General features: G+C 45.0%; 1 protein-coding gene across 2 annotated transcripts in view; it reads left to right on the forward strand.

The window, feature by feature from the left end:
* Positions 1-1,877: 1,877 nt before the first annotated feature.
* Positions 1,878-19,620, forward strand: part of PCBD2 (pterin-4 alpha-carbinolamine dehydratase 2) — a 49,064-nt gene continuing 31,321 nt past the window's right edge. Inside the window, exons 1-2 of one of the 2 annotated variants that reach the window (XM_082381425.1) lie at positions 1,878-3,216; positions 6,207-6,338. In XM_082381425.1, coding sequence (XP_082237551.1) covers positions 3,166-3,216; positions 6,207-6,338 — 183 coding nt within the window. In that variant the 5' untranslated portion in view covers positions 1,878-3,165. The other variant, XM_082381424.1, reaches the window with a different exon arrangement.

Consider the following 19,620-nt stretch of genomic DNA (forward strand, 5'->3'; position numbering starts at 1 on the left):
TGAAAAGCTGTTTCTAAAAGATCCCTTAAATTCAGATATGACAGCTGACTACATAATGATAAACTACTTTTATACTGATCATTTCCAGAGCTTTAGATAGAATAGTTCATAAGGCATCCTAAATTCTATGAAAACAGAACCTTAGATGAGTCTCCTTCTCAGAGTGTAACATTGGTTGAGAGTTTCCAATGTTATGTGTCATGCTGTGGACAGCTCTGGCTGGGGTAGTCACTGGCAGGAGGGGACTATAGCTCAGAACAGTACCATTATTACTTCCATTTTACAAACGAGCAAACAGGCATATTGAGGTTAAATAACTTACCTAGGTTACATACACAGTACATTGACGAAGCTGGGATTTGAACCTTCACGTGTATGTTTATCTGTACGTATAAGAAAAGAAACCTCTAGTTATTCCATGTCTTATAATAATAACCAACATTTGAATATTACTGTGTGTGCCAGCTACTGTTTGAGGTGCTTGACATACACCGTTTCATTTATCTGTACAATAGCCCTCTGAGATTGACACCACTCTAAAATGAGTAAATGAGGCCCTAAATAACTTGCTCTTGGTTATACAGCTTCCAGTGGTGGAACCCAGCTTCAAACCTAAGCATTCTGACTCCAGAGCCTCTATGTGGGTTGGTACCCAGTCCTACCTCTCTGCCATGGCTCAGGCAACCATCGTATGCCCATCACTCCAGTCTTTCTCTTATGTGTGTTTCCCATACTTGTAGTCATGATAGTGTCTTTTTTTTTCTTCTTTTGCTTAACAGATGATAAATATTTCACTGTTGGTAATAGTTTTCCTAACCGTGGCTACATAATAGGCCTTTGAATAGATTCAGCATTACTTATCTAACCTGTCCTCTTTTGCTGGATTTATGGTTGTGTATATAGTCTTATTTCCTCGGGGGCAAATTCCAAGAGTGGGAGTTATCCTATCAAGGATACAGGAATTTCCATATTGTTTGATATGTAATGGGGCCCTGTTCTAGTCTGGAGGGTGAGGAAAGGCTCCCAGGATGACCAGCAGATCCATGGCTTTGCTTCTGACACGTAGCTCAGACAAGCTACAGAGCTTCCCCTGGAGGGAAATGTGGAGCAGGGCTGCTCCCTGGAGGGGGGGGTTCAAGTGTAGAGGGTCAGCCGGGAAGCACTTGTGTTGAGGGAAAGGGAAGTAGACGGGGGAAGGAAGTGGTCCAAGACCAGCTAAACCACCCCAAGCCAAACATGTCTGTCGAGAACACCGTGTCCCAGGAACCAATGCCAGGAGGGGACTGCAAGTACGTGGAGGACAGCAAGGATCACCACAATGCCAGCCACCAGGGATATAAGTCCAAACACTTCTGTCCATGACTTCTTGGTATCAGAGTTGCGAAGGAAAACCACATGGTCAAGCACTGGGTGGAAGTGTTTTTATTCACTTAGAGACAGCAAGATCAGTCACAGTAGTGTGCAGAGTGGCTCATGGGTGTCCCTCACCCCCAGCCTATGTCTAAAGAGCACCCCTCTAGTGCCATAGCATTGTGTGCCCCAAGGTCATTGACATCCATGCTTAAGCAGAACAAAGGAGCACACATTCAGTCTGAAAGAGGGAAGGATACCTTCACAGGCTGATAAGCCTGGCACAGTCTGTGTGGGCTCTTTTTTGGTAAGGAAGTGTTCCAGGTCCAAGGCCTATTTTTATGTGAAAGACTGTGAGCAGGAGACTGCTTTTCTCAACAGTGTCCATTACAGAGGATGTGGCCAGTAAATCTTTGCTAAGGGACTTAAATCCTGCTGAGAGACCTACATGTGAGGGCAGGGTATTCACAGCCCCTACTGGTGGGCATCACTTCCCCTGGGCCCTAACTAGCATCCTGCTGCTGCTTTCATGACTGCAGCTGACATGCCACAGTCTGGTACAGTGGTGTTAGGGAAGGAGAATGATGAAAGCAAACTACTGAAAATGATGAGGGGTCTCCAACTTGTTACCTCACAACTACCAGTTCATTTCTCAGTTCTCACTTTAATGAGCAAGTTTCTATAGCATTTTTCATGATCCTAAAAACCCAAAGTAAATATTGGAAATACAATTTCTAATTCCAACCCTTGTCTCTGTCCACCTAAGGCATCAGGCAAAGGAAACTAGAATGTCTTAGATAAATGCCTTGAGACCAGTGACATCTGATGAAGGTCTACAGCAAGATTGCTCTGCTGAGTTGTCATCAAGTGGGCAAAAGCGAAGAAGATGGGTTGGGCCATAAGTCTGAATTTTAGACTTTTGGGTAAAAAGGTTTTATTTTTTCCAAGTCCACATGAGAAATAAAACCAAATGCTAGCAACTGCTAAGTTGAACTTAAATGGACTCGTTTTAAAAAAATATTCTTGAGTGTATTGCTATGTCCTCTGCAAAACTGCTTATATTATTAATTTGCTTAAACTATTTAGTAAAAAAAGATACAAGTGAATATACTAAAAACCACTGAATTGTACACTTTAAAGGGTGAATTTTATGGTATGTGAATTACACCTCAAAAAGAAAAAAAGGCAAAAAAAGGAGGAATGATGATAAGAGAATAAAATACTAATACAAATATAAAAAAGAAAGAATACTACTTTTGTCGAAAAATAAATATATAAAAAAAATTTATCTAAATCTGTCCACATGTATCTCCGAGGTGCCTAACTGTGTACCGTACGTGTGCTACCTTTTAGAGAGCACTATGAGCTAGGTTTTCCAAATTATTTTATCTAGGCAAAGACAGATGAGCCAGTTTGCCCAGGGCAAATAACAGAGCAGAGCTCACTTTCCAACCGGCGGCTCCCTGCCTTATAAGGCCCTTATGTGGATCACTATGGTTCACTCAACCGCGAGCAGAGGGGAGTGGTCCCCAATCACCCCCCGCCCCTCTGCAGCTCATCTGTTCCTGCCCCTGCCTGCGCAGACTGTTCGCCCCACCGCCCAGAAGGGAGCCCAGCGCGGTCAGACGGTCGGCGACAACCCGAGGCCCGGACACTGGAGAGCGAAGCGGAGGTCCATCCTCATCGCCTCGCCAGCCTGCCTACCGCTCTCGCACAGGCGGGAAAGCCGGCACCGGGCGGGGATGACGGGGATGGGCCGCAGAGCCGGGGCTGACAGCATCTGGGCCTGCGGAGGCCTGCCGCGCGTCCGCCTAGATGCCAGCAGCGTCGCCGGCCATTGAAGCACCTGGGGGCCTTCCGGGGCAGGTCCGCGTCTGGGCCTGCGCGGCGCGGGGCCGGGTTGTGCGGGAAGTCCTGGGCCGTGGCTGGGAGCTGCCCGCTCGGCCCCTGACTCCCGGCAGGGGCGGGCAGGCAGCGCGCCGGGCAGCCCTCGGCCAGAGATTATGGCTGCGGCGCTGGGGGCGCGAGGGGCGACGCGGCGTTGGTTCGCGGCGCTGCGGGGCAGGAGCCAGAGCCTCGCGGCCATGGTGAGTGCCGAGGGCTCGCGGTGCGGGAGGAGGGCGAGGCCCCGGCGTGCCGGCCGAGGGGCGGAGGGACCGGGGCAGGCCCCGAAGTGGGCCGGGCCTTCGGGCTCGGACTTTGGGTAGCCACGTTTGGGCACCTGGCACCTGCCCGACGCGCTGGTCTGAGACAAGGGTGGCCGCAGCATCTGACAGTTTTCCCTTGGCCTAGAATTTCGTTGTAGCCTACGAAATTGCCAACCGGAAAACAAACCAGGACGACTTTCGTTAAAAAAAAAAAAAAGTGAATACGAAAAGTAGTTGTGAAAATATTTCACGGTTAGGGACTCTTTATGTGATTAAGGTGGCGTTGGATCCTCTAGATTGTGCGCTCGGTGAGAGCAGACACCGTCTCCGTCTCGGCTCGCTTGCTGTGAACGGGGCACTGAATGTTGAATTAACTCATTTGCCTTGGTGTTAATTTTTTTGAGGAATTACCAATAAATTATTTTTTTGGTTGCACATTGATTCTTTCCTCTTCCGAGGGGCGTCTTGTCCGTTTCCCCGCTTTAGAAGTTAACATATTGGGGGGTAAGTTAACTCGAGGGAAAGTTTTAACTTGCAGCACCACCTAGTGGGAAAGTACTGCATTAAACTCACCATTTCATTTTCTTAGATTGCTTGCCAGAGCCCATTTGGCAGTTTACGGTGAGAACGCAAGATGAGTGCTTACTGTCACCTAGGCGTGTCCCAAGGCATACCTGTGTCTAGGGAGCTGGTGATCAAGTAAAATTATGGGGTTTGGGTAGGGATGAATGAGCAGCCGCGATTGGAGTGGCTGCCACGTGCCAGGCTCCCTGCTGGGTGCCTTCACACTTAAGATCTCTTTAAGCCTTTAAAAACTCTGGGCAGGTGGATATTGTAACATCCCCACTGTAGAACGCTGCTACTCAGTGAGAGGCTAAGTGATTAATTTAGCACCCACAGCTGAAAGTAACAAAGCTAGGCTTCGAATCAAGGTTGCTCTCCAAATCCTATGCTTTCCCCTGTCTCTCCCCACACCTCCCACAGGAAAAAAAAAAAGTCCACCACAAAGGGTTCTGCAGAGGGTATGTCCCCAAGGGGACCATTTGTGTTATGTAGGTGAAGTGCCTCCATTTCACAGTCCTGAACACGGTCCCTGTTCCTAGGCAGACATCTGTGGTGAGCACACATTGACCTCGCTGGGGATGTGGATGGTGGAGAGGGCGGAGGAAAACAGCTCAGCGTGTGCTCCACAGACTCCGGGTGACTGCGGCATTGCCCACAACATGGTTCATAGTTTTCTTTGCAGCTACTCAGTGATTCCAAAATAGTTTGAGTTGAGTTAAAATATTTATTTAATAAAAATGTTAGCTTATTTCCTGTAGCAGGTCTTTATGTGAAATTTTTCAGAGCTGTCATTGTAAAGCTAATCGATACATTGGTTCTTAATAGTAAATGGTTTTTGATAACAAGCCTTTAAATGTTTTTCTTTAATTAAGAGGTATTCTCACTTTCTCTTTTGTTAGTTGTAGGGAAGGGAAGCTGGCCTAGCAAGGAAGAGAAACTAGAAAATTGGCTCATTAGCATCCTTTTGTCCTCCTTGTAGAATAAGTTGTCTTTAAGGTTACTTACTTTGCCTTCTTAATTACATTGATGTCGGTGATAAAGGGTTGTAGGATTTCTGAAGTGGGAATGAGTTGAAGTTTCATGGCAGAGGATACAGCTCAGCCCCCGGTTGCCCTTTGATAAGGAGCCCTCACATTAGTTCAGTCTTTCTGGGTGCCAGTCCCTCCCTCATCTGAGACGATGGTAACCCTGCATATAGGGAAGGCAGGAGGTACTGGTGGACACTTAATGCCAGAGCGAGAGCATAGCTCTTCTGACTTCTCCTGGAGTGTCCTTATCTTCTGTCATGCTGCTTAGAGTTCTTTCAGTTAAAAAACAAATAGCATGGAAAGTGTGGGCCTGTTAACCAATAGAATTCCGGATTTGGGAATATCATCACCAGGATGAGTAGGAACAAGGTGGACAGTTGCGCACAAGTGCTTCCGACTGGGCAGTGCTCTGGCCAGACAGTTGAGGGAGTTTGTCTTACCGGTGTTTCTGAGAAAACTCACTCCACTAAAGCAGGGGCTTTTTACCTGTAGTCCAGAGGGTCTGTGGACACCCAGAAGTTATTATACAAAATCCCCTGTAAATGTGCATTTGTTTTTTCCTCTTTGAGGGTTGGTTTTCATTACAATTGAAAGGGGATGGTGAACCCAGATAGTTGAGACTCATGTGAGTAAGGACTGAAGGCTACTAAGGTGCTGTGGGACCATCCAAAGAGCAGCAGACCAGGAGTTTAGAGCCCTGGGTTCCAATCCTGTTTCTGCCGATGGACTTGCAGGGTTTCCTCGGGTGGGTGTGTTGGCCGCAGTTTCCCAAGTCCTGGAGTGCTGGCCATTGGTGATGATCTTTGGTAAGATGGACAAATGGTTGATCTCAGCTGTGTCTGTAATAAACCAGAGAAGCTGAATTGTACAGTTTGAGGCATATGTAAGGGGTGATAAACCCACATACAATGGAGACAGCTAATTCTGTACAGAGCTAGCCTTGTTTTTGTCTGTTTTTTGAGAATTTTGTATTTTGAGAACAAAGGAATCAAAGATGGTTAGAAGTTGTTGCCCTTAAGACTTTTTTCCACATCTCTACATAAGGTAAAGAGCAGTAAATTTATTTGAATTTAACCAAACCTCTACATTTCAGGTATTAAATGTGTTCTTTTCATAGTCAGCAGATGCTCACTGGTTGACAGCAGAGGAGAGGAACCGAGTTATACTTGACCTTAAAGCAGCAGGATGGTCGGAATTAAGTGAGAGAGATGCCATCTACAAAGAGTTCTCTTTCAAAAATTTTAATCAGGTAATTATTACGTATTCCTGCTTGTGCCATGGTCTATTTTTGTCACCTTAGACTGTAACTCTTTCTAATACTACTGGTTGTCTGGTGCCCTGTGGATCCAAGATCCAAATCCTTTCTTCCTTAAGAATTCAGTGATAGTTACTCCTTCCTTGTTGACAGTTGCTACCACCCAACTGGGTGATTCTCAGCTCTAGGGGAAGAGGGTGATTTGTGTGATTTGGAAAATCATATTCTGAAACCACTATTGCTCTGATTTGGTGTTGGTTAGGATATTTAATTTCCTTTCAAATTTTGAATAACATTAACAGAGAGTGTGAGCTTTTTATACTGATCAGAAGGGGACATGAGTAGAAACGGTTGAGAAACATACACCTGCTTGACTGATTTCCCCTACTTTTCTTGGATGGTTGTCAAGTTTTCTTTCTCCTTATAGTTGCATTTCTGTCTCTAAATCATCTCCCAAGCTGCACCCTCTTCTCAGATTGGCTCATTTTCTCCAAGCCCAATAGCCAGCCCTTGAAGCTTTTCTTTCTTTCTTTTTTCTTTTTAATAAATTTATTTATTTATTTATTTATTTATGGCTGTGTTGGGTCTTCGTTGCTGTGCGTGGGCTTTCTCTAGTTGTGGTGAGCGGGGGCTACTCTTCGTTGCGGTGTGCGGGCTTCTCATTGCAGTGGCTTCTCTTGTTGCAGAGCATGGGCTCTAGGCACGTGGGCTTAAGTAGTTGTGGCTCGCAGGCTCTAGAGCGCAGGCTCAGTAGCTGTGGCGCACGGGCTTAGTTACTCCGCGGCCTATGGGATCTTTCCGGACCAGGGCTCGAACCCGTGTCCCCTGCATTGGCAGGCGGATTCTTAACCACTGCGCCACCAGGGAAGTCCTGAAGCTTTTCTTAAAAGCTGGTCCCTGCCTTGGATATTCAGCCTTAACAGGGGAACTGTTCCATTAGGGCCCCACCCTGTTTAGAGAGTCATCTCCCATCAGTTCTTACTCCATTGCATTTATATAAGGTCAGTGCTTTAGACTATTCCATGATTGTTCAGTTAGTTTGATAATCCTCTGGACAGATTTATTGTTTTTATTTATATTAGGTGTCAGCATCTAGAAGGCAGAGATCCTGTTGGCTTAAATAACTGTCTGTTGTACATAACACAGTTCTGGGTACAAACAAGCATTTGATAAATGCAGACATTGATTACAGTGTTTGCTCGTTTCTGGAAGGGTGTGTGAGGACCAGATTTCCACCAAAGAAACCTTGACATGTTTTCCTAGTAAATGCCGTTGGCTCCACTGTGCTGCATGCCCTATTCTGGTCTCCATCCATCTGGCTACCAGCCTTCTGCTGTGTCTCCAGCTCCTGAGGAAACCTGGACCAAGCCGACTCCTTGTCCCTGCTGCGCCACATGCTCAATGGCTCTTGTCAGGGGCTTAGCACTCTGTGGCTGGTGGCAGGGAATCCCATTGGTACAGTAAGCTTGTGCATAAGCTCTAGGTAGCATTTTCCAAGCTTATTAAAATTCTTTAAGCCTGGGCTAATTTATTGGGCTTGAACATGTGGCTTAAAGTACTTGAGTAGTGTTGCCTTAGACTCTGCCCATGAGTCAGTCATCCAGCCCCACTCTAACCTTGTGTTCAGGGTACTTTCGGAAATGGTGGGGGGAAGGGAAGCTGTGCAGGGTATCCTTGATTAATTGTAACGTTATTCACCAGGACATTTAATTTTCTTGGCTTCCCCCCCCCCCCAACTCACCTTTTAGGAGAAAGAGGCAGACGACAAGAAAATCAGCTGATGTCAGGGAATGTATTCAGAGAACCAGCACTGATATTATATCCTGGGGTTGGTTTTCTAGCCAGGCTCCTATGACTTCTGCATGTAATGGCCTGTAGTGGCAACTGATGTCATGACAAGTGTCAGTGCCCACCAGCCAAAGACCACCAGGAACATACCAATAGCTGAACAAGTTAGGCTTATTGCTTGTTGCGGTGAGGAAGGGTGCACATCATAGGGAACTGTGGGGCATCTCAGGAAGACGGTGTTGGAAAGACTTACTACCGGGTTTGGGCTGGTGTTGGTGATTTTGGAGTCTTTAAGGATCAGAGCTTTGCTCTGGGTTGGGTGCTGTCTGCACATGGGCTCTTCTATGATTCACTATTTTAATAAATCTTACCTAGAGGGAGAATGGACTAAAGTGGGGCCAAAGCTGAAACTGGTAAAGAAGCAACAGTCACTTGTTAGCCAGGAGAGGCGGGTGTTTGGTATTTTGTGATTTGGACAATGTTCGTGTTTTGTTTGTGTTGAGATATCATTGCAGAGTGATATCTGTGATACTCCGCATTACATTATTGTCATGATTACAATAATCATTACAAGAGTGGTTTTATTTTTGTCCTAATCCTTCATGGTCACAGAGTGGCCTTGTCTGATGTTGCTGTTGCTGTTCAGCACCAAGGCCTAGGTTTGAGTACCCGGCTGGCTCCTAGCAACTTGGAGGCCTAGGTGGTAGTCCAGGCCAGCTCCCAGGTGTCAGGGCTGCTTTCCCCTTTTTCGCAACTAATGTTTAGAGTGATGACCCTCTGGCACTGATGGATCCTCACTTATCTTTCATTTATTTTTCAATACAGAAAAGGTATTTTTTAAAATTATAAAGCAATGATATAAAACATTAAAATAGGATGGTGTAAATAAAAATTTTCCCATTGCAACTACTTCCATCTTTTTACCTATTCTCTTCTAGTCTTTCTCCATATGTATAGTTTATTCACAATGTGGCAATTGTACAGGCAATTAAATTTTTTTAAAGTAGTTTAATTTTTATTGTAAAAGTAATATTCATTAACAGATATTTATTAAGCACCTTCTCTGTGCCAGGCACTATTCTAAGCTCATGTAGCTCCCTCTCTAGCAGAGAAGATAGACAATAAACAAATGAACAAATAATATAACTTCACATAGTGATTAAGTCATGAGGGAGAATAAAGTAGAATATTGGGATGGAGAGTGACAGAGGGGTGAGCACACTATTTAAGATGGGGGGGGCTGGAAAGGCCTCTCTGGGGAGGGAACATCTGAGACCTGTGTAATGTGAGGGAGCTGAGCATGTGAAGACCAAAGGAAGAGCATTTCTGGTGGAGAGACAGCAAGTACCAAATTCCTGGAGCAGGAGTGATCTTGGTGTGATTGAGGAAGAGCCAGGGGGCCAGTTTCTGGAGCGGACAGAAAGGAGAAGAGGCCGAAGAGAGGGAGGGGCCAGAGCACTGGAGCCTTGTGCAAGGAGTTGGATTTTATTCTGTGAAGGAAAGCTCTTGGAGGATTTCAGGCAGGGAAGTGCCATTATTCAGTTTTTGTTCTAAAAAGATCACCCTGGCTGTTCTGCTGTGAACAGATGGTAGAAGGGCAAGAGTGGCAGCAGGCAGAATGTATAGGTTGCCATGTGATAGGCTAGGCAAGAGATGGTGAGAGACTATGGGGGAAGCAGTGGAATGTGGAGAGAAACGCAGGATTTCCCATTTATTTTAAAGATAGAACAGTCCAGACTTGCTGTTAGATTGGATGTGGGGGAAGGAGAGGGTCAAGGATGATCCCAAGGTTTTGGTTCAAGCTGTAGGGTAAAGGGTGGTGCCACTGGTACCATTTACTTGGCTGGGGAAAGTGGAGTGGAGAGCAGGGTAGGGAATTAAGAATTCCGTTTTGGACATGTCAGGTTTGAGATACTTACCAGTCACCCAAGTGGCAATATTGGATCGGCAGTTGGTGATATGAGGTCAGAGTTCAGGCTGGGGATAACAGTTTGAGAGCCGTCAGAGGGGATAATTGTCCTGGATCGGCAAAAGAGGGCAGGTGGAGGTGCAGGCACGGTACATCCATTGTGATAGGAAAGAGGCTGAGTGTATGTGTACAGATGCAGGTAGGTTGCCACGTTTGTCTTGGGAAGAAGAGGTAGTTTTCTCTTCTGATTGCTTCTATTTTTTTTAGTGAAGTCATCAGTTGAGAATGAGTCGGGGTGGGAGGGAGGAGTGTTGGAGATCTGGGAAAATAGGAAAAGGCATGAAATAGTCCTCTTAGAGACTGACAGTGAAGGAACTGTGAAATGTGGTCGGTTGCTGGGCAGTTCTCAGTGTCACTGGAGATTTATGGGCGAACATTTAAGGTGAAGATCTTGTGTGTTTTGTCCAGCCATGTTCAGCTGCTTGGGCACAGGCTTGGAGTAGGTGCAGGGTTGGGCTTAACAAGGGCTGAACTTTTTTTTTTTTTTTAATTTATTTTATTGAGGTATAGTTGATTTACAATGTTGTGTTAATTTCTGCTGTATGGTGATTCAGCTGTATACACGCGTGCACGCGCACACACACACATACATATTCTTTTTCAAATTCTTTTCTATTATGGTTTATCACAGGATATCCCTGTGCTGTACAGTAGGACCTTGTTGTTTATCTACTTTCTATGTAATAGTTTGCGTCTATTAAACACAAACTCCCAGTCTATCCCTCCCCCACCCCCTTCTTCCTTGGCAACCACAAGTCTGTCCTCTATGTCTCTGAGTCTGTTTCTGTTTCGTGGATAGGTTCATTTATGTTGTATTTTAGATTCCACATATAAGTGATAGCATATGATATTTGTCTTTCTCTTTCTGACTTTCTTCACTTAGTATAATAATCTCTAGGTCCATCCACGTTGTTGCAAATGGCATTATTTCATTCTTTTTTATGGCTGAGTAATATTCCATTGTAGATATGTACCACATCTTCTTTATCCATTCATCTGTCAGGGGACATTTACGTTGTTTCCATGTCTTGACTATTGTAAATAGTGCTGCAATGAACATCGGGGGATGCATGTATCCTTTTGAATTATAGTTTTGTCCTGATATTTGCTCAGGAGTGGGATTGCTGGATCATATGGCAACTCTATTTTTAGTTTTTCTGAGGAACCTCCAAACTGTTTTCCATAGTGGCTGCACCAATTTACATTCCCACTAACAGTGTAGGAAGGTTTCGTTTTCTCCACACCCTCTCCAGCATTTGTTATTTGTAGACTTTATCATGGTGGCCATTCTTACTGGTGTGAGGTGGTACCTCATTGTAGTTTTGATTTGCATTTCTCTAATAAGTAACGATGTTGAGCATCTTTTCATGTGCCTGTTGGCCATCTGTATGTCTTCTTTGGAGAAACGTCTATTTAGGTCTTCAGCCCATTTTTCGAATGGGTTGTTTGTTTTCTTTGTTATTGAGTTGTATGAGCTGTTCACAAGGGCTGAACTTTGCCAGATGAGTACAGTGGAGGAACAGGGGGCAAGGAAACTAAGGATGTGTGCAAGGGAGGGTCAAAACATTGGACTCTGGAGTCTCAGCTGGTGAGGAGGGAAGTGCAGTCGTGATGTGGGAGATGGAGAGTGAAGAGGTCGGAGTGTCAAGTAATATAACCTTTTTGGAGAGCAATTGGGTGATGTCTATCAACTTTTAAAATACCCGTTGTCCAACAATACCCATTGTACGAATCTAGAAATTTATCTTCTAGGTACCGTCCCCTGTGTATGCCAGATGGGTATGAGAAGATGTCCACTCTAGCCTGTGAACCTGTAGCTTTTTATCGTGAGCAGGCATTTCCACATGCGTGTGTGTGCCTTGCTAAGACCATGTCTCCCACACTGCAGCCCTGCCCTTAGCAGGAGTTAGGGGAGGCCCACTGTGCTGCATGTGACAGCACCTCTCCTGGCCTCAGCTTTACACGCTGGAGGGAGCTGTGGTCAGAGCTGATGACCCCCATCTCCCCTATGAGACTTCACACTGGGTATTAGCATGTATTTTTTTTTAGTCTTTGCTGAATATATAGGTAAAAAATGTTCTGTTTTGTTTGCTCAATAGGGTAAGAACATTTTCCAGTTCTTTACATAGTCTTGTCTTTTTACTTACAGTAAATCTTCAGGAGTAAGATTACACTTGTTGGGTGTTACTGTTTTTTTTTTTTTTGGCCGTGCCTCGCAGCGTGTGGGATGTTAGTTCCCCGACCAGGGATGGAACCCGCGCCCCCTGCAGTGGAAGCGCGGAATCTCAACCATTGGACCACCTGGGAAGTCCGGGGTGTTAGAGTTTTTAAGTGGTTTGCTTATGTAGCGTGTGTGAAATGGTATTATAAGTTTGCTTTAGAATCCATTTCTTTTATTACTATAGAAATTGAACCATACATTTTAGAAACCTTTTCATTGACCCTGGATGGAAAAGCTACCTCTCAAAGCTTTGGGTTATTCTAAGTTTTACCATAAGAAGTAGCTAGTAAAATATATTTGGACTTTTTTCCTCTTAGAGGTTTTATTCCAAGATATGGTTAGTTCCAAAGAGTCCACATGCATTTGATAGCTCAGATCGGCGCAAATACTTAGCGAATATAAATGTGAAAATTCCCGAGGGATCCTAATGGCGTAGGTGGATGCAGTGGCCGTGGGTTTTGGTTGCTGTCAGCCCACTGTCTTTCCTCGGTGGCGGTGCAAAGGTAATGGTGAGACTCCGTGAGTATTCCGAGCATGGCAGTGCCAGGGCCGAGGCAGGAAGTTGCGACACTTGGAGTACTTGGACTTAGGGTGGGGTTGGCATTTGTAAAGGAGTTTTGCTTTTCTTCTGTTCATGTAGACATAAGGAGGGAGAGGTCTCTGAGTGACATGTAAACGTATTCTTAGGTGTTTGGCAACTGCAGGGTGATAGTGTTGAAAGAACAAAATGTCAGTTAGAAATGTGGGTGTGAGCCTTCCATAAAGATACATTTTGTTAGGCATTGTCATGTGGGGACAAGTGGGAAGCTTACAAAATCAGAGGAAATGGGTTTCCCTGGTGACGCAGTGGTTAAGAATCCGCCTGCCAATGCAGGGGACACGGGTTCGAGCCCTGGTCTGGGAAGATCCCACATGCCGTGGAGCAACTAAGCCCTTGTGCCACGACTGCTGAGCCTGCACTCTAGAGCCCGCGAGCCACAACTACTGAGCCTGCAAGCCACAACTACTGAAGCCCACGTGCCTAGAGCCCGTGCTCTGCAACAAGAGAAGCCACTGCAGTGAGAAGCCCGCGCACCGCAACAAAGAGTAGCCCCCACTCGCCGCAACTAGAGAAAGCCTGTGGGCAGCAACGAAGACCCAAAGCAGCCAAAAATTAAAAAAAAAAAAAAAAAAATCAGAGGAAATTTTATGCTTTGGAAGCAGGTTTAGAAGATGAGGCTTTGAACCCAGGCAACAGCTACTCCAGATGCCAGCAGGTGGAGCCCTCCAGGGCAGGAGCCCAGGTGGGCCAGGCGGCATCACAGCCCCCTGGGAAGGCTGTCCCCAGTCTCTCATTCTTGGATACTGGACCACCCCTGTTCAGCGCAGAAACAAACTTAGTATCAGGAATAGGTAAGAGTGGGGGTGGGGCAGCTGACCTAGTTTGGTACCTTCTGGGTGAATGAAGAGTTCTGGGTGGAGGAGATAAGGAGTTTCCACTTGGTAATGGAGAGCAGGTTTGATTCATGAGAGAGGGACTGAGCTTTGTGAGAAAGAACTGTAATTCTCTGCATTCCAGGAGGAGCTCCTGTACCCTGTCTGTGCTTTATTAGGGGGGCCTGCCTGCAGGGTATTCGATTTTGTTAGATGGAATCTTATGAACTGGCTGATATTCAGCCAGATTTGACCTACAAAAATGGCTCTTTTATATGGTTCAGTCTAATAGCTTGTCCAAGTTGAGTATCTCTCACAGGGCAGGGTCCAAGCTCTATTTGTGCTATGTCTTGTTCAGCACATTTTGGTTAATGTAACTGCTGCTGTTAAAAGATTTCTGGCGCTGGAGTAGGGAGAGGGCTTCTGAATGGCCTCGGTGGTGGTGACGATGGTGGAGGAGTGGGGTTCTGTGTGTCTAGCAGCAGTAACACCCACCATATGTGAGTTTGGGGTTTGTAAAATGGTTTCTATTCCTGTGCCTGGAGCTCCTGCTGTAGAGCAGTTGAAAGTTACTGTTGCTGACTTACTTTGTAAAGATGTTTTATTGAGGAATTTGATAATAGGCTTATGGTTAACATTCTGAAACACTTAGTGAAGTCAAAGGCTTGTTGATACCAGGAGACAGACAACTGTTAATGAAAATCTTAACGATCCTCGCAGGACATGGGTGGAGGTCTCAGGCACTCTCCTTGTGAACGAATTAGTTCAGTTTTTATTGTTCATTAAGTTATGAGTCAGTAATTCAGTAATATAAATGTCACATCTGAGCGCTCTTGAAAGTGGATATTCACTGCCTGGTGAGGGTAAAGAAACACTCTCAGTGAGGGTGCTCCTAAGGCTTTGGCATCATATAGGTTAGAAAGTGTCATTTTGCTTTTAAAGTTTAGGCTATTATCTGTGTGTCTGGGAGCCAGGGAAAGTGAAAACTTGTCTGATTATCACACCAGTTGCTTGCTCTTAACATGTGCCCACTGATGGGCTTTTTTAGCCAACTAGAAACCTGAGAAAGTGTTCACAGTTGTCATTGGTGTAGAGAGTAGAGACACTACCTTTTAGTAAACTTTACCTGAAATTTGGGAAGCTAGTAAGAATATCTGCGTGGTGTATTCATGTTGGTTTTCACTTTGAAGTTATTGCTGGAGTCCCGGGGAGCCCCGGGCAGGACACGCTGATGTTGTCAGGTGGTGGCTGGGACGCTGGTTTGGTATCCACCAGGGTAGGGAAATTAGAGCCTAAAATGTTATCATTTGGAGTCTTGCTTCTGCTGTTTATGTCATAGAAGAGGTTTAGAGCTGATGTGTATTTGTAAAAACACATGTGATAGATAGATGAGGGGAAATGTAAAACAGGTGTAAAAAATGCAAATATGACACCACACTGCAATGTGAAAATGCTGTGGTCATTACACCATCCTTTAATAAAAATGGACTTTTAACTGCATCGTTTTTTCTTAGTAGTATAGTAAACCTTCTGTTTACACAACTTCGCCTGAGTATTTTGTAAAAGTCAAACAGCCAAGAAATATAATTTCCTCAAAAGTCTTTGTCTTGCCCTTTTACAGATGGCGTAAAATCAGGTGTGTAAAAAATAAAAAGCAGTTTGAGCTGACGTGAAAGGTATTTCAGATTTATGCTTTGCAGATGATATTGGTATGATTAATGCATTCATTACTTTTTTTTATTGCTTTTCACAGATAATGTACATGATGCATGGAAAATGTTGTGGATTTAAATCTTTGCCAGGTTTAGACTGTGACTATCAACAGATGTTATCATATAAGTACTATAATTATTATAAAATAAAAAATTTGTCATGAAATGCATTGACATAAATTTCATTTATGTAAATTGCTTTCATTAGTATAAAACCTTAGTGTAGCTGTTAGGGTTTGTGAAGCACTTTAGATGAGATTAACTTGGTATAATGTGGTCACAAATGGGCTGCTTTAAATTTAACTGACAAGAAAATAACACTCAAAAGTTAGGAAATTACTGAGGCATTTGTTTTCAGCCTGCGTTGCTGGTACCGCTTAAATAGGCTGAATATGAATTAATAACAATGGACTGCTGGCTCGATAATTACGGAAAATAATTTAAGGAGACCTTAAGTAATCACTTAAAAGTATTTTGGTCTTGTTTTCTGTTCTGTTTCTGTTTTTCTTTGGTATGCCACTCCATTGTTTCAGTACAGCCATTATCAATAGTGTTTAGGTTTGCACAGCAAGAGTTTTGTCAATAGAGTTTTGGTGCATTAGGGCCATGACATAGAAACTTGCATTCAGCTGTTTTGAAATACGGACCTTGGTTGCCTGATGAAGAGGCTTTATCAACTCTTTATCAGCTCTTTCGAGCAGCAGCTACAACGCTGCACTCACGTTTCTGTGGCCAGGTGGTGACCAGTGGCTTTCTCACCTCAGGAGGCACGTGGCCTACCAGAGCTCACCCTGGCTCTGAGCTCTCTGTGTGTTGCTCTTTTCTCTACATCCTTTTAAACAAAACAAAGCAATGCATCCTCTTCCCTGTTTTGCAGATAATTTACCATCATATTGCCCTTCTGATCCAGGCTGGAATGGGCCATTCTAACTAATTCACTAAAATTAGTCCTCTGAATTTTACAGAAGGACACTGAACCAGACTGTGATCATGGACTTGCTGTGGTCACACGGGGTCATGTCACAGTTAGTAGGCGCCAGACTCATCTCTGGTTCCCACAGCAACATTTTTAGATCCTACTGTGATATAGAAAGGTGTTTTTGTTTATTTTTTGATTTCTTCTGGGAGATATCTTGTTTTCCAAGGACTGCTTGTTGGATTTCTTTTCGGCCTTAGATGGGTTTGACAATACTTCCCTGAGAAAGGGGCTGTTCACCAGCTAGGACAAACAAAGCTGTGCTTGTGCGGGAGCAACCCGGGTATCACTGTTGATCAGACGTCATTTAATTGTATCGTTAAAATCAGTCTTATCAAAACAGCAAATGCCACTAATGAATCAGTTTGCTCCTGTGCTCTCAGCCAGTAAGGCAGGATTGTGGCCTTCTACCATATCATTCATCAAACTGACTTCAAATGCCCTGTCCTCGCCACTGCAGCACTGGCCATGGACATGCACCAGGTGCCTGGAGCAGACCCAGTCGGGGCTGGGCTGGGAGCCACGTGGTCTCCCCATTGAGAGCCAGAGGGCCTGGCTCTGTCAGGATCAGAGAGCGTAGTGAGGTTCTTGAGCCAGCAACCACTGAGGGGCTGGCACTGCTCTGGGCCCAAGGCGTGGAAGGAGGAAGATGCAAAAGAAGCAACTGATTCCGTTCCCGCCCAGAAGAATTCCCAGTTTTCTTGGGGAGGTGGAACATCTGCCTTGTATAAGATATTGATAGTTGATTTTTAAAAATATTTATCTATTTATTTATTTATTTCGGTTGTGCCGGGTCTTAGTTGCGGCATGCGGGATCTTTACTTGTGGCATGCGGACTTCTTAGTTGTGGCATGCATGCGGGATCTAGTTCCCTGACCAGGGATCAAACCCGGGCCCCCTGAATTGAGAGCACGGAGTCTTACCTGCTGGACCACCAGGGAAGTCCTGATAGTTGATTTTTAAAATTGTCATGCTAACTGGGCACTAAAATCTGAAATACTAAGAAGCTGAAAGGTGCAATCCAGGAAGTCTGCCTGGAGAGGGGGAGTTTTGATAGGTCTGATAGGTTTTTTTGAAGGAAGGAGCTACGGGGGAGGGGTCAGCAGGTGGTCAGGGACAGGGAGAAAGAGGGCACGTCTTATTTGTAATGTGTGGGGGAAGTGAGGGCCCTAAGATTGGTTCAGTGAGCTGGGCTAAAGATTGGCATGGAGGGTCCTTGTGGTGCTCTCTCCCTCGTTCAGCATTGCCTCAGCTTTAAGGTATCTGAAAGCAAACTCTTGTCTTTCTGTCTTTCCTACAAGAAAGTTTCCTAAAAGAAACTTGTTTGTGTCAGCAGGACCACCATTCTCTAAAGCACCCAGACGTGAAACTGAGGAATTATCTTGGTGATCAGTCACCAGGAGCTGGTCAGGGACTGTGCTTGGTCTGGGTGCACCTCTCCTCCCCCTAGCGCTCCGGTAGGAGCTTCCTCATGGCTTTTTACTTCTAGGCCCTCTCTGCCTTCATTGGCCTGCATGCTGTTTTACTGTGACCAAGTTGGTCTCTGCTCAGAAAATCCCAGTTCCTTTCTGTTACGTCTTACAAGACATCATCTTCTCAGAGGTTTTCAAAGCTGCCCACAGTCTCTAACCTTACCTCTCATTACTTCTCTGTAAGAGGCCTCTTTAGTCTGTTAGAGATTAGAACTGTAAGGTACCTGAGAGGTCAGCTAGTCGTCCCTTTCACTGAAGAAGTGGGGAAGCCAAGGACAGGGGGGCAAAAACATTAGTGGCCATACTGGAACTGGAGCTAACACTTATAGTATAGTAGGGGAGGGAGAGCATAAGCAAAGAAAATAATGCATATATAATTGCCAGTTACGGTAAGTGCCATGAAGAAACATCCTAATAGCTAATGCTTAATGAACACTCCAACTTTGGGCCAGGCACTATGTTGTAAGGACTTTACATGTATTTATTCATTTAATCCTCACAAAACCCTGTCTTGAAGAGGATATTTACCTCATTTTACAGATAAGGGTACTGAAGTTTAGATTAAGTGACTTGCCCAGGGCCCCACAGTGGAGCTGGGATTTGATCCAGGCAACCCCTTCCACTTGCCAGTGTGGATACTGCCTCTGCAGCAGAAGAGACAGCTGAGAGAGAGAACGTGGGAAAACTGAGTGCAGCTGGAGGAGAGCTGTCAGGGAAGGCCTCTCTAAGGAACTGATCAGCTGATGCATTTTCTTTTTCTTTTATTTCCTTTGTCCATTGAGGCATTTCATTTGCACGTGTGTACTACATCCCTAGGAAAAGAATCCCGGGATTTTCTTTCCTGTGTTTTGTTTTGCTGCTTCTCTGTCCATGATGCCAGCTGAGGTTGTCAGTATAATGAAACCAAATGGGCAATCTGCCATTTTTTTAGATCTTTGAGTTGCACATCAAATCTGGGACTGATCACTCCACACTTGTTTAACCTGCCCATGAGGTTCACAACAGTTTTCCCAGCTCTGTGGTCATCAGTGATTTCAAATTCGCCAGTGTAACCATTCTTCGTTATTACTGTTAGAAACTGGACGATGACTTTGGAGCACAGTCTAGTAAGAAGCTGGTGTTTGCATCTCTTTGGCATCATTGATGTTCTTGAGAGCATCAGCCAGGACATTCACATGCACCAATATGGCGGCCCAGAAAGGTGACAGGAAGAGGACAGGAGGGGTGAGGCCATGGTGTTATGGGAAGTGGGCAGGCTGTTTGAGGACTTAGAGGATGAAGTGGAGGTGGGAGGGGGCAAAAAATCACATGAGGAGAATAGTAAGGAGGCTGTTGCATTCATCCAGGTGAGACATCATCACTAGGTGGACACAGCAGGAGATTCTGGACTGGATAGTGACAGAGGGGAAGCAGAGAGGTATAGAGGTTGGAGCTGCTTTTAGTAGTTTATATGAGCAGGAACCAATGATGCCACACATAACACTTACAGGGAATAAAAATATCAAGAGAAAACCCAAGTTTCTCTACAAGGGAGGAGTGGTGATGGGTGGTGAGGAAGAAGAGCAGGGAGTGTTAAGTATGACTTCCAGGTTTAGGACCTGAGGAACTGGGTGGTTGGAAGGGACATTTACTGAGCTGGGGAGGTGTGGGAAAGGAACAGGATTGGTGTGCAGGGATCAAGGTTTCTGGTATGGATATTGTTACGTGTGCGTTGCTATGAGACAT

The sequence above is a fragment of the Balaenoptera borealis genome, assembly GCF_965194805.1.
Source record: "Balaenoptera borealis genome assembly, chromosome: 2".
NCBI lineage: Eukaryota > Metazoa > Chordata > Mammalia > Artiodactyla > Balaenopteridae > Balaenoptera > Balaenoptera borealis.